The 20,227-nt window shown below is 35.0% G+C and overlaps 2 protein-coding genes across 2 annotated transcripts in view; both read right to left on the reverse strand.

Annotated features, from left to right (window-relative positions):
* cenpq (centromere protein Q) overlaps positions 1-12,410 on the reverse strand; it is a 13,761-nt gene extending 1,351 nt beyond the window's left edge. The window contains exons 1-7 of the mRNA XM_062070251.1: positions 11,986-12,410; positions 11,839-11,890; positions 8,334-8,424; positions 5,890-5,958; positions 5,652-5,781; positions 983-1,102; positions 837-911 (exon numbers count right to left, since the gene is read on the reverse strand). Of these exons, the coding sequence (XP_061926235.1) occupies positions 837-911; positions 983-1,102; positions 5,652-5,781; positions 5,890-5,958; positions 8,334-8,424; positions 11,839-11,890; positions 11,986-12,087 (639 nt within the window). The 5' untranslated portion in view covers positions 12,088-12,410. The remainder of the gene's footprint in view (positions 1-836; positions 912-982; positions 1,103-5,651; positions 5,782-5,889; positions 5,959-8,333; positions 8,425-11,838; positions 11,891-11,985) is intronic.
* A 546-nt stretch (positions 12,411-12,956) lies between these two features.
* mrpl16 (mitochondrial ribosomal protein L16) lies at positions 12,957-18,488 on the reverse strand. Its single transcript, XM_062070266.1, has 5 exons — positions 18,228-18,488; positions 16,057-16,128; positions 15,759-15,907; positions 15,399-15,692; positions 12,957-13,340 (listed from the first exon to the last, which is right to left on the reverse strand). Exons 1-5 carry the CDS (start codon positions 18,292-18,294, stop codon positions 13,149-13,151), a joined length of 774 nt encoding a protein of 257 aa, XP_061926250.1. The 5' UTR covers positions 18,295-18,488; the 3' UTR covers positions 12,957-13,148.
* Between the last annotated feature and the right edge of the window lie 1,739 nt (positions 18,489-20,227).

Below are 20,227 nucleotides of genomic sequence, written 5' to 3' on the forward strand. Positions count from 1 at the left end.
CTCCCAAGGCAGAAGCGCACTAGAAAGTATCCAGTAACAAACGTGTCCGCATCATTCAACTTACTGCGTGGTGAGCTTATTAACTTACTGAGTTATGGTCGGCAATCGCAAGCTCCCACTCCACTTCAACTTAAAGACAGCAAAAGTCCATTCCATAAAATAGTTAAGTGTTTTTCATACGTACAATTTTCTCTGAACAAGTTCACTTAATCAAGTCTTTTCTAACATTTAAAACCAGAAAAGTATAAAAGTATGTACGATATGCTAATGTCGTATGGGATCAATATCGGTATCTTATTCGGAGTTAAAAAGTTGTATCAGGACACCTCTAGGTAATGTTAGCAATTCAATGTGTGTGAAAACAAAGGAATAGTTTACAAATAACAGGATATTTACAAATAAAGACATTTGTTATGAAAAAACTAATTATAAATTGTTAATAGCCAGTACAGTTTTATTGTGGTGAAAAAAAATGCCTAAATTAATGGCATCGTATCAAATCAAAAGTATCTCAGATATAAATTAATAAATTAAAAATACGAAAATATATATTTTTTAAGTTTAAAAAAAACAATACTAATAGAAAAATAAAACTATCGAGGATTAAGTACAAACTTTTTTTTTTTTTTTAAACACAGTACTGTGAAGGGATTACTACACCGATACTATTTACAACTTCCAGTTCCTCTGAAGAGGAAACGCAACTGAGAAACTTTCACCACATTCTTTTTTCATTTTTTAAAAATGGATAATCACGATAACTTCCTTTAACAACGAACGCCGCTGTTGCGCAATAGCTGCTTGTGAAGTAAAGTGTGCATAATTCACCAGCTCACCTCTAATGTTGATTCATCTTTGCCTGGCGGGTGAGAGGGGAGGCCGAGGACTGACTGATGACTTCTCTGTAGCATCTGTGTGAATAAACGTCCATTAGTCAATGTTTATACGTCCTGGCTGCATAGCTTGTGTGCGAGTCTCGAACCTCCTTAGCGTTCTCCTCCTCCTCTTCCAGTCGCTCCCTCAGAGAATTGCATGCACTTTGCAGGGAAGAAGCCTCCTCCTCTGTGCTCTCCAGTGTACTAATCACAGATTGGAGGTTTTTCTAGGAAAATTAAAACAGCATAGGACCTCAGGTTTTCTACTTAATACGCCTTCAAAATATGTTGGTTTTTTTTAACTTGAAAACAAATTAAAGTAATATTATGTATTGTAGCACCCAGAACAAGTCACAAAAATTCAGGCGCTATTTTTAACTTTTATTACCAATCTTATGATAACAAACGACACAATGCCAGCAGGTTTTACCTCCCGTGCAAACACTTTTGTACCTTGAGTCCGCGCTTCCCCGGATACAAAACAACACTTCCCTATTCTCCGCCAATCACTTTTCAGGCACGGACAGTTTGTTTGCAAATGTGGGGAAAAAATTACATTAAATCCAAGCCACACAATCATAAAACATTAATAGGCCATAAGGTGAACCAGGAAAAAGAAGCTAGAAAGTTATTTTCGTTCCCACGTCTGGGCACTACTCTTTTTTTGCATTTTTGCATACACAATGCCATTGTGGACATTAGGTTAAAAGTTCCCCACAAAATATCCTGACGGGTTTTTTTTAGATCCATAAATGTATAAAAATAGCAATTACAAAAAAACGAAAATCTTATGCAGCTGTTTTTTCTTGTAAATGTATTTGCATTCATTCTGTAAAACAGAATCTCTCTCACAAAATGACATTAATACATATACCTAACATTTGAGACAAGTATTTTAGCATTGGTATACTTTAATTTGAATTTAAACCATGAAACATACAAAGAAAAATGAAAAAAAAACGCTTCAAAATAAGTGAATCGTAACCTGTACAATTGAACATAGACATGGTACATTTTGCTAAACAATGATGTTTTATACATTAAAAAATTCAGTAGATACTGTGCTATAAGAGGATGTAAAAAATAAAATAAAGAACACATTGGCCCAAAATGGCTGACATCAATCAAAATATCGAATAATGCTGAAAAACGGAAATACAATAACACCAGCTGGTCATTACAGTATGAATTGATGTATTATTTGCGCCTGAATGTAGCTGAGATATGCTCCAGCACCCCCCGCAACCCCTTAAGGCAGTGGTCCACAACCACCGGGCCACGGACCGATTGGTACAGGGCCGCGCAAGAAATTAAAAAATAAAAAATAAAAAAATAAAAAAGTTTTTTTTATTTTTTATTTTATTAAATCAACATAATAAACACAATATATACATTATATATCAATATAGATCAACACAGTATTCAGGGATACAGTCCGCAAGCCCACATGATTGTATTTCTTTATGAAAATAAATAAATAAATAAAATACTCCCCCCCCCCCACCCCCACCCGGTCCGTGGGACACATTTTCAATCGTTGACCGGTCCCCAGCTACAAAAAGGTTGGGGACCACTGCCTTAAGGGACTAGCGGTAGAAAACGGATGGATAGATTTGCGCAAACTTTGACAAGCGATGTACCAAGACTCGACCACCGAAAAAAGACTTTGATTACCGAAAAAAACAAAAACAAAAGCGCACGCCATTGTTTGGAGCGTTGTCAGCATGTCTGTGATGTGGACGTAATTTTAATATATCCCAGATGTACCCGCGAACAGCCATCTACAAAATGTGCAAATGTTAAAAGGACAGTGGCGGCTTTTTAAAGAGGGAAAGTAGAACCGGAGCAACGGGGCCAAGCAAGTGTCAGAGACATCAAGGGACAGACGTTAAGAGCCTCTAAACGCGAGTACATTCTATCTTTAAGAAACTGTTCAAACTACAAAGTACAAGGACGTATTACGACGAACGTATTTGAACTTACCAAAAATAGGATATTATTCGTCTCATTATGTGAATCCCAACTGACTTAACGATGTATGTAAAGAACAGTTGTAGTCAGGATGAATTGATGTAAATGATGTACAAATGAAGAACAGGAAGTGAACATATGTTCGTACAGGAATTGCGATGAGGTAGAAAAAGGGGTGAGATTAAATAAGCTCTGCTTCTTCCTACTCTTTTTCGGACATGTTGTAAAGAAAAAATTATAATGTCTGATGTATCATATTGAAATTGTATACATGTTGGTAATAAACTTCAACCAACCAACCAATGTTATTAGTAATGTAAAACAGCACATTGATGTATAAAAAAATATCAAATAATTATATTTGCTACATGTAAAAAGTCTCTAAGGCAGAAGTGTATTAGAACGACGGCGTGGTGCGGTTGGGAGAGTGGCTGTGCCAGCAACCTGAAGGTTCCTGGTTCAATCCCCACCTTCTACCATCCTAGTCACGTCCGTTGTGTCCTTGAGCAAGACACTTCACCCTTGCTCCTGATGGGTCCTGGTTAGGGCCTTGCATGGCAGCTCCCGCCATCAGTGCGTGAATGTGTGTGTGAATGGGTGAATGTGGAAATAGTGTCAAAGCACTTTGAGTTCCTTAAAAAGGTAGAAAAGCGCTATACAAGTATAACCCATTTACCATTTAGAAAGTATCCAGCAACAGACGTGTCCGCATCATTCGACGACTGCGACATGAACCTAACTTAATAAATTATTGCGTACCACCCCACTTTGATTTACAGACAGCGTAAGTCTGTCATAGGGATGATACTCGAAACCGGTTTTCCCGGTTGTTTGATAAGAAAAGAACCGAGTCCTCGGACTCGAATCCCTTTTTGAGAACCGGTACCCGTTATCGAGACCACTATAGTAAAGAAAAAGAGTTGGTTCTTTATTCGAATCCCTTGGAACAAATCCCGTCCCGACCAGAAGTGCCCCGTGTGACATCACACGAAATGGCGTCACGTAGCTCAGTCATTAGTAGCAGATAGGGAAAGCAGGGAAAAAATGGACGGGAAAAAGCGCTGCAAGGTGTACTAAAGTTCAAAACAAAAGGTATAATCCAATGAATAACTTTACTGAGAGATTTTAGCATTGTACAAACACATGACGAACACTTTTACGACCAACCGCAAACATAGCAACCAGGCTAGCAACGCAACTCCTTTACGGCAGCTGTCGCAACGTTCTTACAGCAAATATATATAACATATGACATGATCTCCCTTTTTTAACTTTTGTTTTTCTTTCCTTGTAAACAAAACAAAATCACACTGTATATGTGTTGTTTGTCTAATTATAAATAATGCAGACGAGGCGTGTTGGCTAAGTTCTTGACGTTTACTTTCACAGCGTGCTCATAACCTAACCGGGTGACGACATGCAACAACACTTTTCGGGGCTACCGCGCATGCTCGTCACTCCCGTTGCATGCTGGGTAGTGTAGTTGTTATATTCCCTGGCAGCTCATAACATTTTTCCCCCTATAAAGAATGTTAACGCAATAAAGTGTATTTCTTTTTTTAGCTTTAACTTTTCATTTTTAGCATTGTAACCACATTTGCAAACAACTTTTCTCTTCATAGAATTTTCTTTCAATAAAGAAATAAAGTGCAAAAATGTCTAAGCATTATAACAAATAGTTATGTCAAATAGCAGCAGAATTGCACTTTTTGGAGAGCTGTATTATTTTCAGTTTTGTGCACAAGGGACTGATTTTATTTAACACTATATTATTATTTATACACCTATAGTGATCACAGAGACAGGTTGTTTTTGTGTTGCTGTATATATTTGTTTTTCTGAAAATCACACTTAATATACTTTGGGTAACAACAGTCAATATTTATTTATTTTATATTATTTTTTTAGGGGTTTAACAGTCAATATTTAGTTATTTATTAGATTAAATTGTTTTCTTATATAATAAAAGTGAGCTTTTGTTAAACCAAATATTGTGTTTTTTCCATATACAACAACCTATCTGGACTCGATAAGAGAATCGATAAGGAATCGGTTCGATAAGAGGATTCGATAATAGGCTCAAACTCGATAATTTCTTATCAAACATCATCCCTAGTCATAAGGTTAGTGGGGTTTTTATACCTACCATTGTTCTAGAAGTAATATCACTACATCAAACCTTACCTAACAATCCGCATGACAAAATAAAAGCATGCACTATGATTCCTGCTGATATCGGATTAACTTACAGGAGTATAAGTCGCACCGGCCGAAAATGCATAATAAAGAACGAAAACAACCTATATAAGTCGCACTGGAGTATAAGTCGCATTTTTTGGGGAAATGAATTTGATAAAACCCAACACCAAGAATAGACATTTGAAAGGCAATTTAAAATAAATAAAGAATAGTGAACGACAGGCTGAATAAGTGTACGTTATATGAGGCATAAATAACCAACTGAGAACGTGCCTGGTATGTTAACGTAACATATTATGGTAAGAGTCATTCAAATAACTATAACATATAGAACATGCTATACGTTTACCAAACCAATCTGTCACTCCTAATCGCTAAATCCTATGAAATCTTATACGTCTAGTCTCTTACGTGAATGAGCTACATAATATTATTTGATATTTTACGGTAATGTGTTAATAATTTCACACATAAGTCGCACCTCCGGCCAAACTATGAAAAAACTGCGACTTATAGTCCGAAAAATACGGTAGGTATCAGCCAATACCCAAGGCTCCAATATCGTATTGGAAGTGGAAAAAGTTGTATCGGAACATCCGACCTCACCTCCAGGGCGCAAAGAGTCTGCTGCCCGAGTGCGGACTTCTTTGTCTCCACCTGGTGGCGCTGTGATGAATGTCCAAGCTCTTCCTGTTTCTTCACTGGGACTTGGAGCTCTGCACAATGAGTTAGGAACCTAGGAGGGGGGGGGGTTTACAGTGCATTCATTCCGTTAGTTTTCACTTGGAAAGAAGCAACTTGCAGGTTAGTAATAGTCAAGGAATGTTCTACTCTTAAGACTCGCCTGTTTTTTAGAATATTTAGATGTTCCTGGCTCTCCTTCTTCTCTTTCTGTCCCATAACAAGAGTTGACCTGTGAACACAGTATGTGTAATCATGTGATTAGGGCGGCCTAAAAAAAAAAAGTTTTCGGTTGAATCGCTATTCTTATTTGTAACGATTCTTAATCCATCCATCCATCCATTTTCTACCGCTTGTCCCTTACGGGGCCGCGGGGGGTGCTGCAGTCTATCTCAATCGATTCACAAAAATCTAAAATAGATTTTTTCCCCCAAAAAAAATCTGTCGTTGTCAGGTTCAAACACTGATGACATCTATTAAACAGGACAAGAAGCAAAGAATCAAACAGAGACAGAATTCAATTTGGCTCAATTTGAGGAGAAAAGTCTGGTCTGTACTCTTGCACAGTCTCCAGCACGCTCTGCCAAAAGATTGCACGCCTCCTTCTTTTATTTGGACCTTCCCTGACCACACAGCCACAGCTGTTTCTAAGGGACGAGGGTCGTAAACAGTTCACAGAAAAGGTTGCAAACAGTTCACAGAAAAGGTCGGTTAAAAAAAAAGAGGTCGTAAAAGAGTTCAAAAAGAGGTTCGTAAAACAGTTCAAAAAGAGGTCAGTAAAACAGTTAAAAAAAAGAGGTCGTCTGGAAATTGGGCAGATCCTGTCTTCTCTCCGCTTTGAAGTCCTTGGGTTAGAACAATATCCTTCTGTTGATTACAATACATGAAAGAAATAGAAACACCTTCATGTTGCTTCCCCCCTTACACAGTGGAGTTTTACAAGCCTTCTTGGTAGGTTTCAAAGACCGCTTTTGGTCTTCTCGCTGGGAACTCATTTCAACACAAAGTTTTTGTGATAACTTAGATAAAATTATTCTAACAGTCGTGTCAAGCCACTTTAGTAATGTTTGGGTAGAATTTTATTAAACAAAGCCAGTTTTATTTTAAGTACCGTATTTTTCGGATTATAAATCGCAGTTTTTTTCATAGTTTGGCCGGGGGTGCGACTCATACTCTGGAGCGATTTATACGTGAAATTATTAACACATTACCGTAAAATCTCAAATAACATTATTTATCTCATTCACGTAAGAGACTAGGCGTATATCAGCAATCGTCACACATACAGGTACTTACACTACCGTTCAAAAGTTTGGGGTCACCCAAACAATTTTGTGGAATAGCCTTCATTTCTAAGAACAAGAATAGACTGTCGAGTTTCAGACAAAAGTTCTCTTTTTCTGGCCATTTTGAGCGTTTCATTGACCCCACAAATGTGATGCTCCAGAAACTCAATCTGCTCAAAGGAAGGTCAGTTTTGTAGCTTCTGTAACGAGCTAAACTGTTTTCAGATATGTGTGAACATGATTGCACAAGGGTTTTCTAATCATCAATTAGTCTTCTGAGCCAATGAGCAAACACATTGTACCATTAGAACACTGGAGTGATAGTTGCTGGAAATGGGCCTCTATACACCTATGTAGATATTGCACCAAAAACCAGACATTTGCAGCTAGAATAGTCATTTACCACATTAGCAATGTATAGAGTGTATTTCTTTAAAGTTAAGACTAGTTTAAAGTTATCTTCATTGAAAAGTACAGTGCCTTTCCTTCAAAAATAAGGACATTTCAATGTGACCCCAAACTTTTGAACGGTAGTGTATTTTCGTTGTTTTTGTGGAACTCTTAAAGAATGAGTTCCCGCTCACAGCACGGTGAGTAAAACATGTCTTTGTGTGGCAGCAATCACTGTTGGATGAGTAGAGTAGTGAGCAGAAATATACACTACCGTTCAAAAGTTTGCAAACAATTTTGTGGAATAGCCTTCATTTCTAAGAACAAGAACAGACTGTCGAGTTTCAGATGAAAGTTCTCTTTTTCTGGCCATTTTGAGCGTTTCATTGACCCCACAAATGTGATGCTCCAGAAACTCAATCTGCTCAAAGGAAGGTCAGTTTTGTAGCTTCTGTAACGAGCTAAACTGTTTTCAGATGTGTGAACATGATTGCACAAGGGTTTTCTAATCATCAGTAATTTTTACTTTTGTTTAGTTCTCGTGTACTATTGACTTTGTTTTCATCAAACACTTGTATATAATAAAAGAAAATGAGGAAGTAGTTTAAATATGGTGTTGACATTGTTACACTGTCAACTAATTTGATTGATTAAGACATTTATTAGCAGATTGCACAGTACAGTGCACAGTACAGTACATATTCCGTACAATTGACCACTAACACCCGAATAAGTTTTTCAACTCGGTTAAGTCGGGGTCCACGTTAATCAATTCATGGTAAAATATCATCATAAACACATGGGAATATTTACAGTTAATACATGTGATTGGTATCGGTATTGGTATCTCACTCATGGAGAATGGGCAGCATAAAACCCTGACCGGAACATCCCTCAAAAGCAATAAAGCTGCCAAGTGTAACAAACCCACAGTATGGCCAGGTCCATCATGTTCTCCAGTGCAATGATGGACGACCTGCGGATCTTCTTCAGGTTTCCTCGATCGCCGACCTTAAGGGGAGCTGTTGCAAACATAGCAACAAGTGGAGCATATGAGAGACAATGATAGAACTTTGTAACATATACAAAATACTGTCTTTTGCAAGTCAGTAAATGTTGCAGTAGGTACAGTACAGGCCAAAAGTTTGGACAAACCTTCTCATTTCAATGCGTTTTCTTTATTTTCATGACTATTTACATTGTAGATTGTCACTGAAGGCATCAAAGTGAAAACCCTTTCAGGCGACTACTTCTTCAAGCTCATCGAGAGAATGCCAAGAGTGTGCAAAACAGTAATCAGAGCAAAGGGTGGCTATCTTAAAGAAACTAGAATATAAAACATGTTTTCAGTTATTTCCCCTTTTTTGTTAAGTACATAACTCCACATGTGTTCATTCATAGTTTTGATGCCTTCAGTGACAATCTACAATGTAAATAGTCAAGAAAATAAAGAAAACGCATTGAATGAGGAGAAGGTGTGTCCAAACTTTTGGTCTGTACTGTACATGCAAGTGTGCACTCGAATTCTAAGAAGTTACGTGTAGCAAAAACATTCACCTCTGTGGCAAGGGTGTCTAAACATCATTTTTAATTTCTAAAATTACTATAAAAAACAAAAAAAATGGAAATAAAAGAATAAACTGGGCAAATGTAACGAGAATAAGTTACAAAGTGTTTTCTTTGAAACTGTCATCGCTCAAAAAATGATAATGAATCAAAATCAATGTTGCTATAAATGATTGACCTATTCGAGGCTCCAATTACTTCACATCAAATACTCCACTTTAAAATATTTTTTGCGGGAAATATTGCATATTTTGTATGTTTGCCGTATAAAAAAACAAAATGTTCTTTGAAAAAAAGGGCATATAAACCCTTTTTTTTAAAAACAATAAACTTATAATTAATGGATAGATCTGAAGTTGAACAAGAGATTTAAGCGTTGAAAGTTTAAAAAATATATATATGACTTATTTTTAACACTTTTATGAGTGAGGCCCTTTTAATCTCCAATAATTTTAGTGGGATTTTTTTTAAACGGTCATTGCTCAAAAAACAATAACAAATCAAAATCAACTTTGCTATGAATTATTGACCTATTCAAGGCTTCAATTACTTCACATCAAATATTCCACTTTAAAATATTATTTGCGGGAAATATTGTATATTTTGTATGTTTGCCGTATAAAAAAAAAAAACTTTTCTTTGACAAAAAGGGCACATAAACACTTTTTTTTTTAAAGTATAATCGATGGATAGAGCTGAAGTTGAACGAGAGATTTAAGCGTTGAAAGTTATTTTTTAAATGTTTTACTTATTTTTAACACTTTTATGAGTAAGGCCCTTTTAATCTCCAAGAATTTGAGTGGGATTGTTTTAAACTGTCATTACTCAAAAAAACAATAACAAATTAAAATCAATGGTGTTATGACTTATTGAACTATTTCAAGCTTCAATTACTTCACATCAAATATTCCACTTTGAAATGTTTGTAGGGGAAAAAATATTTTATATTTTGTATGTTTGTCATATAACATATCACATATTTCTTTGACAAAAAGGGCACAAAACCTACACATTTAAAAAACAATAGAAAATTACAAAAACTTACGGATGGATCTGAGGTTGAACTACAGATTTAAACATTTTAAAATATGTATGACTTATTTTTAATGCTGAGTGAGGCCCTTTTTAATAGCCAAGAATTTTAGTTTTAGTTTTTTTTGCTCAAAACATTTTTTTTATTTAAATAAATAGTGTTATGAATGATTAACCGTTTTATGGCTTCAATTAATTCACATCAAATATTCCTCTTCAAAAAAATTTGGGGGAGAAAATATTTGTTATTTTTTGTGTTTGCCATATAAAATAACACATTTTTCTTTAACAAAAAGTGCACAAAACAAACACATTAAAAAAAAAAAGATGATCGACAGATAGATCTGTAGTTGAGCTGGAGGTTTAAACGTTGAAAGTTTAAAAAATTGTGTGACTTATTTTTAACGCTAAGTGAGGCCCTTTCTGATCGCCAAGAATTTTAGTTGGATTTTTGTTTGCTCAAAAAACAAATTAAAATAAATGTTATGAATGACTAAACTATTCAAGGCTTCAATTACTTCACATTAAATAATCCCCTTAGAAATATTTTTTGGGAGAAAATATTGTTTTTTTGTGTGTTTGCCATATAAAATAACACATTTTTCTTTGACAAAAACAGCACAAAACAGACACATAAAAAAAAAACTTTTGATCGACGGATGGATCTAAAGTTGAATTTGAGATTTTAAAAAATGTATGACTTATTTTTAACGCTGAGTGAGGCCCTTTTTGATAGCCAAGAATTTTAGTTGGATTTTTTTTTTGCTCAAAAAACAAAAACAAATTAAAATAAATGGTGTTATGAATGATTAACCTACTTAAGGCTTCAATTACTTCACATCAAATAGTCCACTTTAAAATTATTTTGTGGGAAAACATTGCATATGTTGTGTTTTTGCTATAAAAACTAGGTTTTCCTTAACAAAAAGGGCAGTATATATATATATATATATATATATATCTGCGATGAGATGGTGACTTGTCCAGGGTGTACCCCGCCTTCCGCCCGAATGCAGCTGAGATAGGCTCCACCACCCCCCGCGACCCCAAAAGGGACAAGCGGTAGAAAATGGATGGACATATATATACTGTATACATATATATAAATATATCTGTTATACAGTGCTCAATACCGGGGTAGAGCGGAATATACGTTACGTCAGGAAAAAACACAGGCTATTTTTTTTATAAAATAAAAAACATAAACATTGATATTTCATCCCTACAAGCCTGTTTTACAGGTTTCCCTGCTCTTCAGGGGATTTTATATCAAATATAAAATACAGTTCACCAGTTTGCTTTTTTATTCCACTTTTGATGTTTTTTTTCTTAAAATATTAAATATTTTAGATTTTATATAAAATCCCCTGAAGAGCAGGGAAACCTGCGAAACAGGCTAATAGGGAGGAAATAGCCTTGATGATCTAAAGATTTAAATTAACATGTGACTTTTTCAAATATTTTTTGACAGAGACCCTTTTCGGGTCCCCGAGACCAAACTTGAGGGGAGCCCTAAAGGTTTTATAAATCTATATATTGTATTGGTTTTGAAAATAAAAATATTAAAATGGCCCCCACATGTTTACATTTTGGACACCCCTACTCTAATGGCATCTAATACAGGGGTTGTATTAAAACATAAAGATGTTCACACATTATAATAACACAGGATTTTAAGTTAACACTTTGTTCTAATTGTCAGTGTTGTAAAACTGCACTGATTTATACTGAGGCTATGTCTGATATTTTGGCCATCTTCGCTACTTTAGGGACTAAACATTAAGTGACTACAACGCGATTCTAACATGTTTAATTAATGGAAGTAAACCAAAACACACCTTTTCTTTTCTTCGGTGATTGCCTCTCATCGTCGTCCCTGCGTGGAGAATCCTTCATAAAATAACCACAAATAAAGACATTTTAGTCGTCATTTTGCCCGGTAGTACAAACATTAATGGACATAAGAAATGTTTACGTTGCCTTACCGGATGTTCTGTTGAGGAACTGACAGTATTTGTAGTTTTAGTCTTCTTTTTTAGGTCGGGTACTTTTTTTGCTCTTCGATTAGAACCGCGTACGGGCGTCATTTTAATTCACTTTTACGTGTATTTATCAGTACATACGTTCATTTATGACAAAGGTTCCGACGTCCTCGCGTTTATTTACAATATGCCGTCTACGCGCCACATTTCAAAGTGTGCATAAACACGCATGCGTCACTTTAAAAAGTTACCCCTTCATTTTCCCTCATAGGCAGATGTTTCGCTTCTGCTCAATACCTGTCCAAACCATGGGAATTAAAAAAGATAACTTGTATTGACTCCTTATTAATCATTTAATATAAATAGTATCTGTTCTTCCGGGAGGATTACATTACAGTTTTCTGAAATAATGGCAACATATACAACCTACCAGTAAGAACGCAGGGCGAAATCTTTTACTTTTTCCATCATACGTCAACACGCTGTGGCGGCCAACGTGACATGCCTTCATGGCGGCCATCTTGGTGGGGGCCGGTTTCCCATTCAAGGCAATGCAATATGATGCGTTGTATATAGAAAACAATATAACTTATAACTTGCTTAGTTCCCAATTTGCATTTATCTTACTTTAACGACAACTTAAAACACGTGCTATCAATACACATGTAATTATTTTGTGAAAAAGAAAAAATATCCCACCTATGTTATTTCTAATGTTCTTGTTTGGGCAATTCGGAGTTTCAAATTTTTCTATAAAACCTTTTTGCTTTTGTTTAGTACAAGTACTATGCACCTTAAAATATGTATACACATTTAAAACATGAGTTTTGAAGTATCTGAACATGATTAAGTATCCAAAGACTGTTGCTAACAGGAAAAAAACTGAAAAAAAGATGCCTACTCAGCATATACTGCATGGTCTTCTCAGTCGTGTTTTTGGTTGGATCGCGTTGTAATTGAGTCCAGAAATGTGTTTTCACATTGAAATATTTTTTTATTGATGAGGCTAAAACTCAATATTGTTTAGGGTGGATTTGTCAGAAAAAAGGTGATGAAGATGAAGACATTTAAAATGGAAATGCATGGCACAAGTCTCTCATATATCTTCGGAAAAGTAGATCTAAGGTTCCTCCAATGGCGTTGGGAAGAAGTGTCTTTGGGGACGATCACACTCTACCAGGAAAGAAAAATTTTCCTGTGTATCGTCCCTGACTCGCCAGGTCACGCGGGCTGAGGACCTTCCTGATACCGAGCATGTTCCCTTGGACGATCCTTTTGAAAGTCCATGGGTTTTGGTTATTGTTCTCCCTGTCGATCTGATTCTGTTTGAAGGCTTCTAGGCTCTCTCTACTCATCACCTGTTGGAGATACAAAGTTGCAAATAAAAAAATTATATATATATATATATATATATATATATATATATATATATATATATATATATATATATATATATATATATATATATATATATATATATATACATACTCATAAGCACTGCAGTTCTTCAGTAATTTTATATATATATATATATATATATATATATATATATATATATATATATATATATATATATATATATATATATATATATATATATATATATATATATATATATATATATATATATATATATATATATATATATATATATATATATATATACACATACATACTCATAAGCACTGCAGTTCTTCAGTAATTAAATAAAAAGAGCTATACGCAGGTTTTCATGTTAGTTGGAATATTGTTACTGCTCCTGTGTTGTCTACAGAAAAAGAAATTAACATAACAGTGGGTGCTGTTTACACACACACACACACACACACACACACACACACACACACACACACACACACAAATACCACTTTTATGAATGGGGCCACTTTGGGTCCCCAAGAATTTCAGTGGGATTTTTATTTTGATGTTGTCAATGTTGTCATTTGGTCAAAACATAATTATTAAAATCAATATTGTTATAATTTCTTGACCTATTTAGGCTCCAAATTTTTCCACATCAAATATATCAGATTATAAATTTTGGCATTATTTGTGTTTTTTCCTGTAATAAAAAACAATGTTTTCCTTGACAAAAAGGGCTTAAAACACAACAAAAAATGATAGACTTATAATTGATGGATGGATCTGAAGTTGATCTGGACATAACCTTTGAAAGTAAAAAACAAAATCAAATCAAATGTATGACTAATTTTTAACACTTTGGGGTTCCAAATAATGTTAGTGGGATTTTTTTTAACTGTCATTGTTCCAAAAATAATAGATGATTAAACTCAATGTTATTATTAGAGATGTCCGACAATATCGGACTGCCGATATTATCGGCGAGATAAATGCTTTAAAAATGTCATATCGGTAATTATCGGTTTCAAATTATCGGTATCGGTTTTAAAAAGTAAAATGTATGGTTTTTCTAAAACGCCGCTGTGTACACGGACATAGGGAGAAGCACAGAGCGCCAATAAACCTTAAAAGGCACTGCCTTTGCGTGCCGGCCCAGTCACATAATATCTACGGCTTTTCACACACACAAGTGAATGCAAGGCATACTTGGTCAACAGCCATACAGGTCACAATGAGGGTGGCCGTATAAACAACTTTAACACTGTTAAAAATATGCGCCACACTGTGAACCCACACCAAACAAGAATGACAAACACATTTCGGGAGAACATCCGCACCGTTACTCAACATAAACACACAACAGAACAAATACCCAGAACCCCTTGCAGCACTAACTCTTCCGGGACGCTACAATATACACCTCCCACCTCAACCCCGCCCACCTCAACCTCCTCATGCTCTCTCAGGGAGAGCATGTCCCAAATTCCAAGCTGCTGTTTTGAGGCATGTTAAAACAAATAATGCACTTTGTGACTTCAATAATAAATATGGCAGTGCCATGTTGGCATTTTTTATTTATTTTGGAAAACCTTGTTACATTGTTCAATGCATCACAACAAAATTAGGCATAATAATGTGTTAATTCCACGACTGTATATATCAGTATTGGTTGATATCGGTAATTAAGAGTTGGACAATATCGATAAAAAAGCCATTATCGGACATCTCTAGTTATTATGAATTATTGAACTTTTTAAGGCTCCAATTATGTCACATTAAATATTCCAGTTTGAAATTTTTTCGGGGAAAAATATTGCATATTTGGGGGTTTTGCCATGAAAAACAGGGTTTTCTTTGACAAAAAGGGTATTAAAATATTTATTTTGTAACTTATGTTGACAAAATAAAAATATTTATATCCGTTGATCCCATTTCTAACATTTTTTTTGACTGGGTAATTGCGACATCACTGTTTTCTTGACATTTCTCGACAGTATTATTGGATCTTGTCAGATTATGCAAGTGTATCTAATGTTGTAGCTGGTGAGTCTCACCTTAGAAGGAAATGGAAGCTTTTTGGTGATTTCGATGAGATAATCCTCCACTTCCTTGAGCTCCACCTTGCCCCCGACTTCTATGATAAGGCGACCGCAACGCACAGGCGTCACATAGTGGTCGATGGCTCCCTTGCCTCCACCCATGCGCTGACCGAGCCCTTTACGGGTGATGGGCTTGTACGGGGCGTTGATGCGCCAGCGGGCGAACGTGGTTCTGGTGTCCATCTTTCGGTTGACTATTAGACGCATCATCTCGATGTGACCAAAATGGAGGTAGCCCCCACCCATAGCCTGGGCACCAGAAAGGGAAGGGAATTAAGTGTCACAATCAGGAGTATTCATAATATATGACCTTACCACTATGGCGTACTGTCCATTGGTGAAGGTGTTCGAAGTCATACTGGGGCCTTGAATGTCTCGCAGCTTCTTCATCTCCTTCTTAGCTTTTTTAAAGTTAGGCACCTTGTTCATGAACTTCAGTTTGTTCTTCTGCGGCATCAGCACATCTTTAAAAAGGGAAAAAATAAATGATAGGTGACAAAACTGTCGCAGTGATACCATGTTAGCTAAGACATGTGCACTCAAACATGGGATGTGCTTTGAAGGAAATACAAAGAAATGAGATTAAAATAGGAAGTGCAAAAGAAAGCAATACCGCTGAAGTCAGGAGGGATTTCGTATGTCTTCACTCCGGAGGTTAAAGCTTTCAAGTGGCCGTGCAGGAGTCCTGTACACACATTCGTTAAATGAAACTCATCACTTGGCCGTGTTGTTTTACATGCTCGTGCAAAAGTTTGACTATTGACTCATTTTTAAGTCTTTTTTTTTTATTCTACAATTGAACAAACAACAATGACTATACAAACTAAATAAGGCACTTCCTATACAATTCAATAATTGACAACAGGTTGAGCAATTTTCATGTCAATATGAAAAAAAAAAAATACAATCTATATACAAATAAAACCTGTTTAAGCAAATAAAGGCAATAACTTAAAGCAGTGTTTATTATCCATAGGGCCGCAAAAATGATCTGTTTCCGTCTAAGGACCGCTGCAGTACTCAGTTGTGACACACTTTTCCACTGCTTGTGGCAGCTATGACAATATTAAAACAGAAGAAGTCTGCAGCTAAAATCATAGTGTTGTTTTAAGCGCAAAAATTATGACTAAAGTGGTGAAGCCGTAGTTTTTATTTGCACTTTAATTTTATTGACAGTTAAGTTAAAAGTAACCATCAATTTATTTATTTCAGCAAAACATAATTGTATGTCAATTTAGAGTCCCTTCTTATCAAGTATATTTGGTTAGTACCTTTTTTCTTAATCAGCCTGACCTAACTAAGTAAATAAATCGTCTTTGTGATTAACACATGCTTTCATATCATTTGAAAAGGTTGTAAACTGTAGGTAGGTTAGATGTAATTATTGAATACATTAAAATCATGAGTAAGATTACTAATTCAGTGTTAATATTTGGGCCCTTCTATGGTGGAAAAGTTGGACCCCGAGGTCTAAAACGTTAAGAACTAGGGATGTCCGATAATGGCTTTTTTGCCGATATCCGATATTCCGATATTGTCCAACTCTTAATTACCGATACCGATATATACAGTCGTGGAATTAACTCATTAAGCCTAATTTGGACAACCAGGTATGGTGAAGATAAGGTCTTTTTTTTTTTTAATTCATAAAATAAAATAAGATAAATAGATTTAAAAAAAATTCTTGAATAAAAAAGAAAGTAAAACAATATAAAAACACTTACATAGAAACGAGTAATTAATGAAAATGAGTACAATTAACTGTTAAAGGTTAGTACTATTAGTGGACCAGCAGCACGCACAATCATGTGTGCTTATGGACTGTATCCCTTGCAGACTGTATTGATATATATTGATATATAATGTAGGAACCAGAATATTAATAACAGAAAGAAAAAACCGTTTTGTGTGAATGAATGTGAATGAGTGTAAATGGGGGAGGGAGGTTTTTTGGGTTGGTGCACTAATTGTAAGTGTATCTTGTGTTTTTTATGTTGATTTAATAAAAAAAAAAAAAAAAAAAAAACCGATACCAATAATAAAAAACCGATAACGATAATTTCCGATATTACATTTTTTTTATGGGGACGGCGTGGCGCAGTTGGGAGAGTGGCCGTGCCAGCAACCTGAGGGTTCCTGGTTCAATCCCCACCTTCTACCAACCTCGTCACGTCCGTTGTGTCCTTGAGCAAGACACTTCACCCTTGCTCCTGATGGGTCGTGGTTAGGGCCTTGCATGGCAGCTCCCGCCATCAGTGTGTGAATGTGTGTGTGAATGGGTGAATGTGGAAATAGTGTCAAAGCGCTTTGAGTACCTTGACGGTAGAAAAGCGCTATATAAGTATAACCCATTTACCATTTACCATTTTATAGAATTTATCGGACATCTCTATTAAGAACCCCTGATTTAAAAGATTATTTTAACTTTTTAAAGACCCAAATTATAACTAATAATTTTACATTATTAATCCAAAGAGAGGGTTTCACTAAAAAAAACGACTTATATGTATGGACATTTCCCTATCAAGTATTTGTTGACACAAATAATCAGTGTTGGCTGATTATTGACGTCATATGAGGGCGACTTTTGTGTTCTATGCGGTAACCCGGATGTACGTTAAATTAAACAGGGTTTGCACGCTCGCTCCAAAATAGTTCCAAGTTCCTTCGTTTTTGTTATTTACAATGTAGTTTCACAGAATAAAAATGATGTAACACAAAATAAAAATCACGGAAAATAATACATTGCCTAACCTACTGAATTTGTCCCAAAAAATGAGTTACCTTGTTGGTGACCACGGCTACAGACGGCGGCCACGCTACCCACGGCAGTCTTGATTAAAGATATCATCGTGTGAATCTTGATCAAATCAACACGAGCAATAAAACAGCACGTAATGTGAGAACATTTTAGGTTGCTTTTGAAATAATTTCCATGCTCTACGCAAGGTCGGGAGAACCGCTTTGGTGACGTCACTTCCGCAGCGTCGATCTTCTTCGCGCGTTGGAAAAGACGCCCTCCAGCGTGTTATACCACCCCCTGTCGAGTACATGAAGAACTACAACAATAGAGACCTGCCTCATTATCCAGTTATTTTCTGCTGCCCAAGAAATCCATCCATTTCCTACCGCTTGTCCCGTTCGGGGTCGCGGGGGTTGCTGGAGCCTATCTCAGCTGCACATGGGCTGAAGGCGGTGTACACCCTGGACAAGTCGCCAACTCATCACAGGGCCAACACAGATAGACAGACAACATTCACACTCACATTCACACACTAGGGCCAATTTAGTGTTGCCAATCAACCTAAAAAAAAAAATTATTTTGATATATTTTACTACTTATTTTTTTAAAAAATTGGTAGTACATGTTTTTTTAATTTTATTTTTTTCCCCAGAAAAAAAATATTTGGATATATTTTATTATTTGTTTTTAAAAAAAACTAAATTGATAGCTATTTTTTCATGAAAACATTCTGTTTAGTATTTTATGATCCAGAAAAACTAAAAAATAATTTAGGTATATTGAATTACTTATTTTTTTTTAAAAACCATACTTACATGTTTTTCATCAAAACATTTTTGTAAATTAGTTTTTATCCGGAAAAAATATTTGGATATATCTTATTACTGGTTTAAAAAATACTAAATTGGTAGTACATTTAATTTAATACATATTTTTTTATATTATCCAGAAAAAAAGATAATTTGGACGTATTTAAAACTTTTTTTTTTTAATTAAAAAAAATATTTAAAAAAGCACATTGGGAGAGACATGTTTTTCATGAAAACATTTTTGTAAATGTTTTATTATTCACAAATCTAAGAAAAAATATTTGGAAATATTTTATTACTTATTTTTTTTTAAAAACTACATTGGGAGCTAATGGAATTGAATGCTCCAAATGTATCTTTAATAAAAGGCAACATTTTGGAGATACATGTCATTCTACGCAGAACATTTGTGAGATTTTTCCACAAAAATACAAACTTTTTTTTTTATAATAAAGAAATATATTTAAAATAAACACACACTTTGGATGTCTCTTTTATTACATGCATATAGTTTTTTGATACAATAAAAGCTAAAACAAAAATATTTTATTTATTTCTGAAGGTAGGTATCTAAATTGGGAGATGCATAATTTTCATCAAACAATTTTTGTGATTGTTTGTATTAACCAGAATAAGTTAAGGAGAATTTTTTGGATATATTTTATCTTTTTTTTAACTAAGTTGGGAGATACTGTACATGTTTTTCGTGAACACATTTTTGTAATTTATTATCCCGAAAAAGTAAGAAAATTATTTTGATATATATCTACATTTTTTTTAACTGAATTGGGAAATACACGTTTTTAATCAAAATTTTGTTGTGAATTATTTTTTATCCAGACAAACTAAGAAAATAATTTGGATATATCTTATGACCTATTTAAAAAAAACTAAATAGGTAGACATACAATTTAAAACTATTAATGGAATATACCCTTAAAATTATTTTTTGAAACTAAAATTTAACATGGAGGTTGACAGCTGTGGAGCTTGAGGATGTCAATCATCTGTTTATGGAATGTGAGACTGTACATGTGTTTTGGGAGGAGATCAGAAAGGGTGTGGAGATGACGCCATTCACTATAGAAGAGATCAAATTTGGCATATTTATAAATGATGGTAACATAGAAATGTTTGTCAACATTATTATGCTCCAAGCATAAAATGTTTATACATAAATGTCGATTTTGTAAAGTCATTTTATAATTGGCGCAATGGTTTCAAATTATCAA

This window comes from Entelurus aequoreus, linkage group LG02, assembly GCF_033978785.1.
Source record: "Entelurus aequoreus isolate RoL-2023_Sb linkage group LG02, RoL_Eaeq_v1.1, whole genome shotgun sequence".
NCBI classification, from domain to species: domain Eukaryota; kingdom Metazoa; phylum Chordata; class Actinopteri; order Syngnathiformes; family Syngnathidae; genus Entelurus; species Entelurus aequoreus.

Excerpts from the sequence above, each read along its gene's own strand:
- mrpl16 (XM_062070266.1), bottom strand. The coding sequence starts at position 18,294 with ATGATATCTTTAATCAAGACTGCCGTGGGTAGCGTGGCCGCCGTCTGT. Across the intron at positions 16,129-18,227 it reads TAGCCGTGGTCACCAACAAG|GACTCCTGCACGGCCACTTG; the intron begins GTAACTCATTTT and ends ATGTGTGTACAG. Across the intron at positions 15,693-15,758 it reads ATGGACAGTACGCCATAGTG|GCTATGGGTGGGGGCTACCT; the intron begins GTAAGGTCATAT and ends TCTGGTGCCCAG.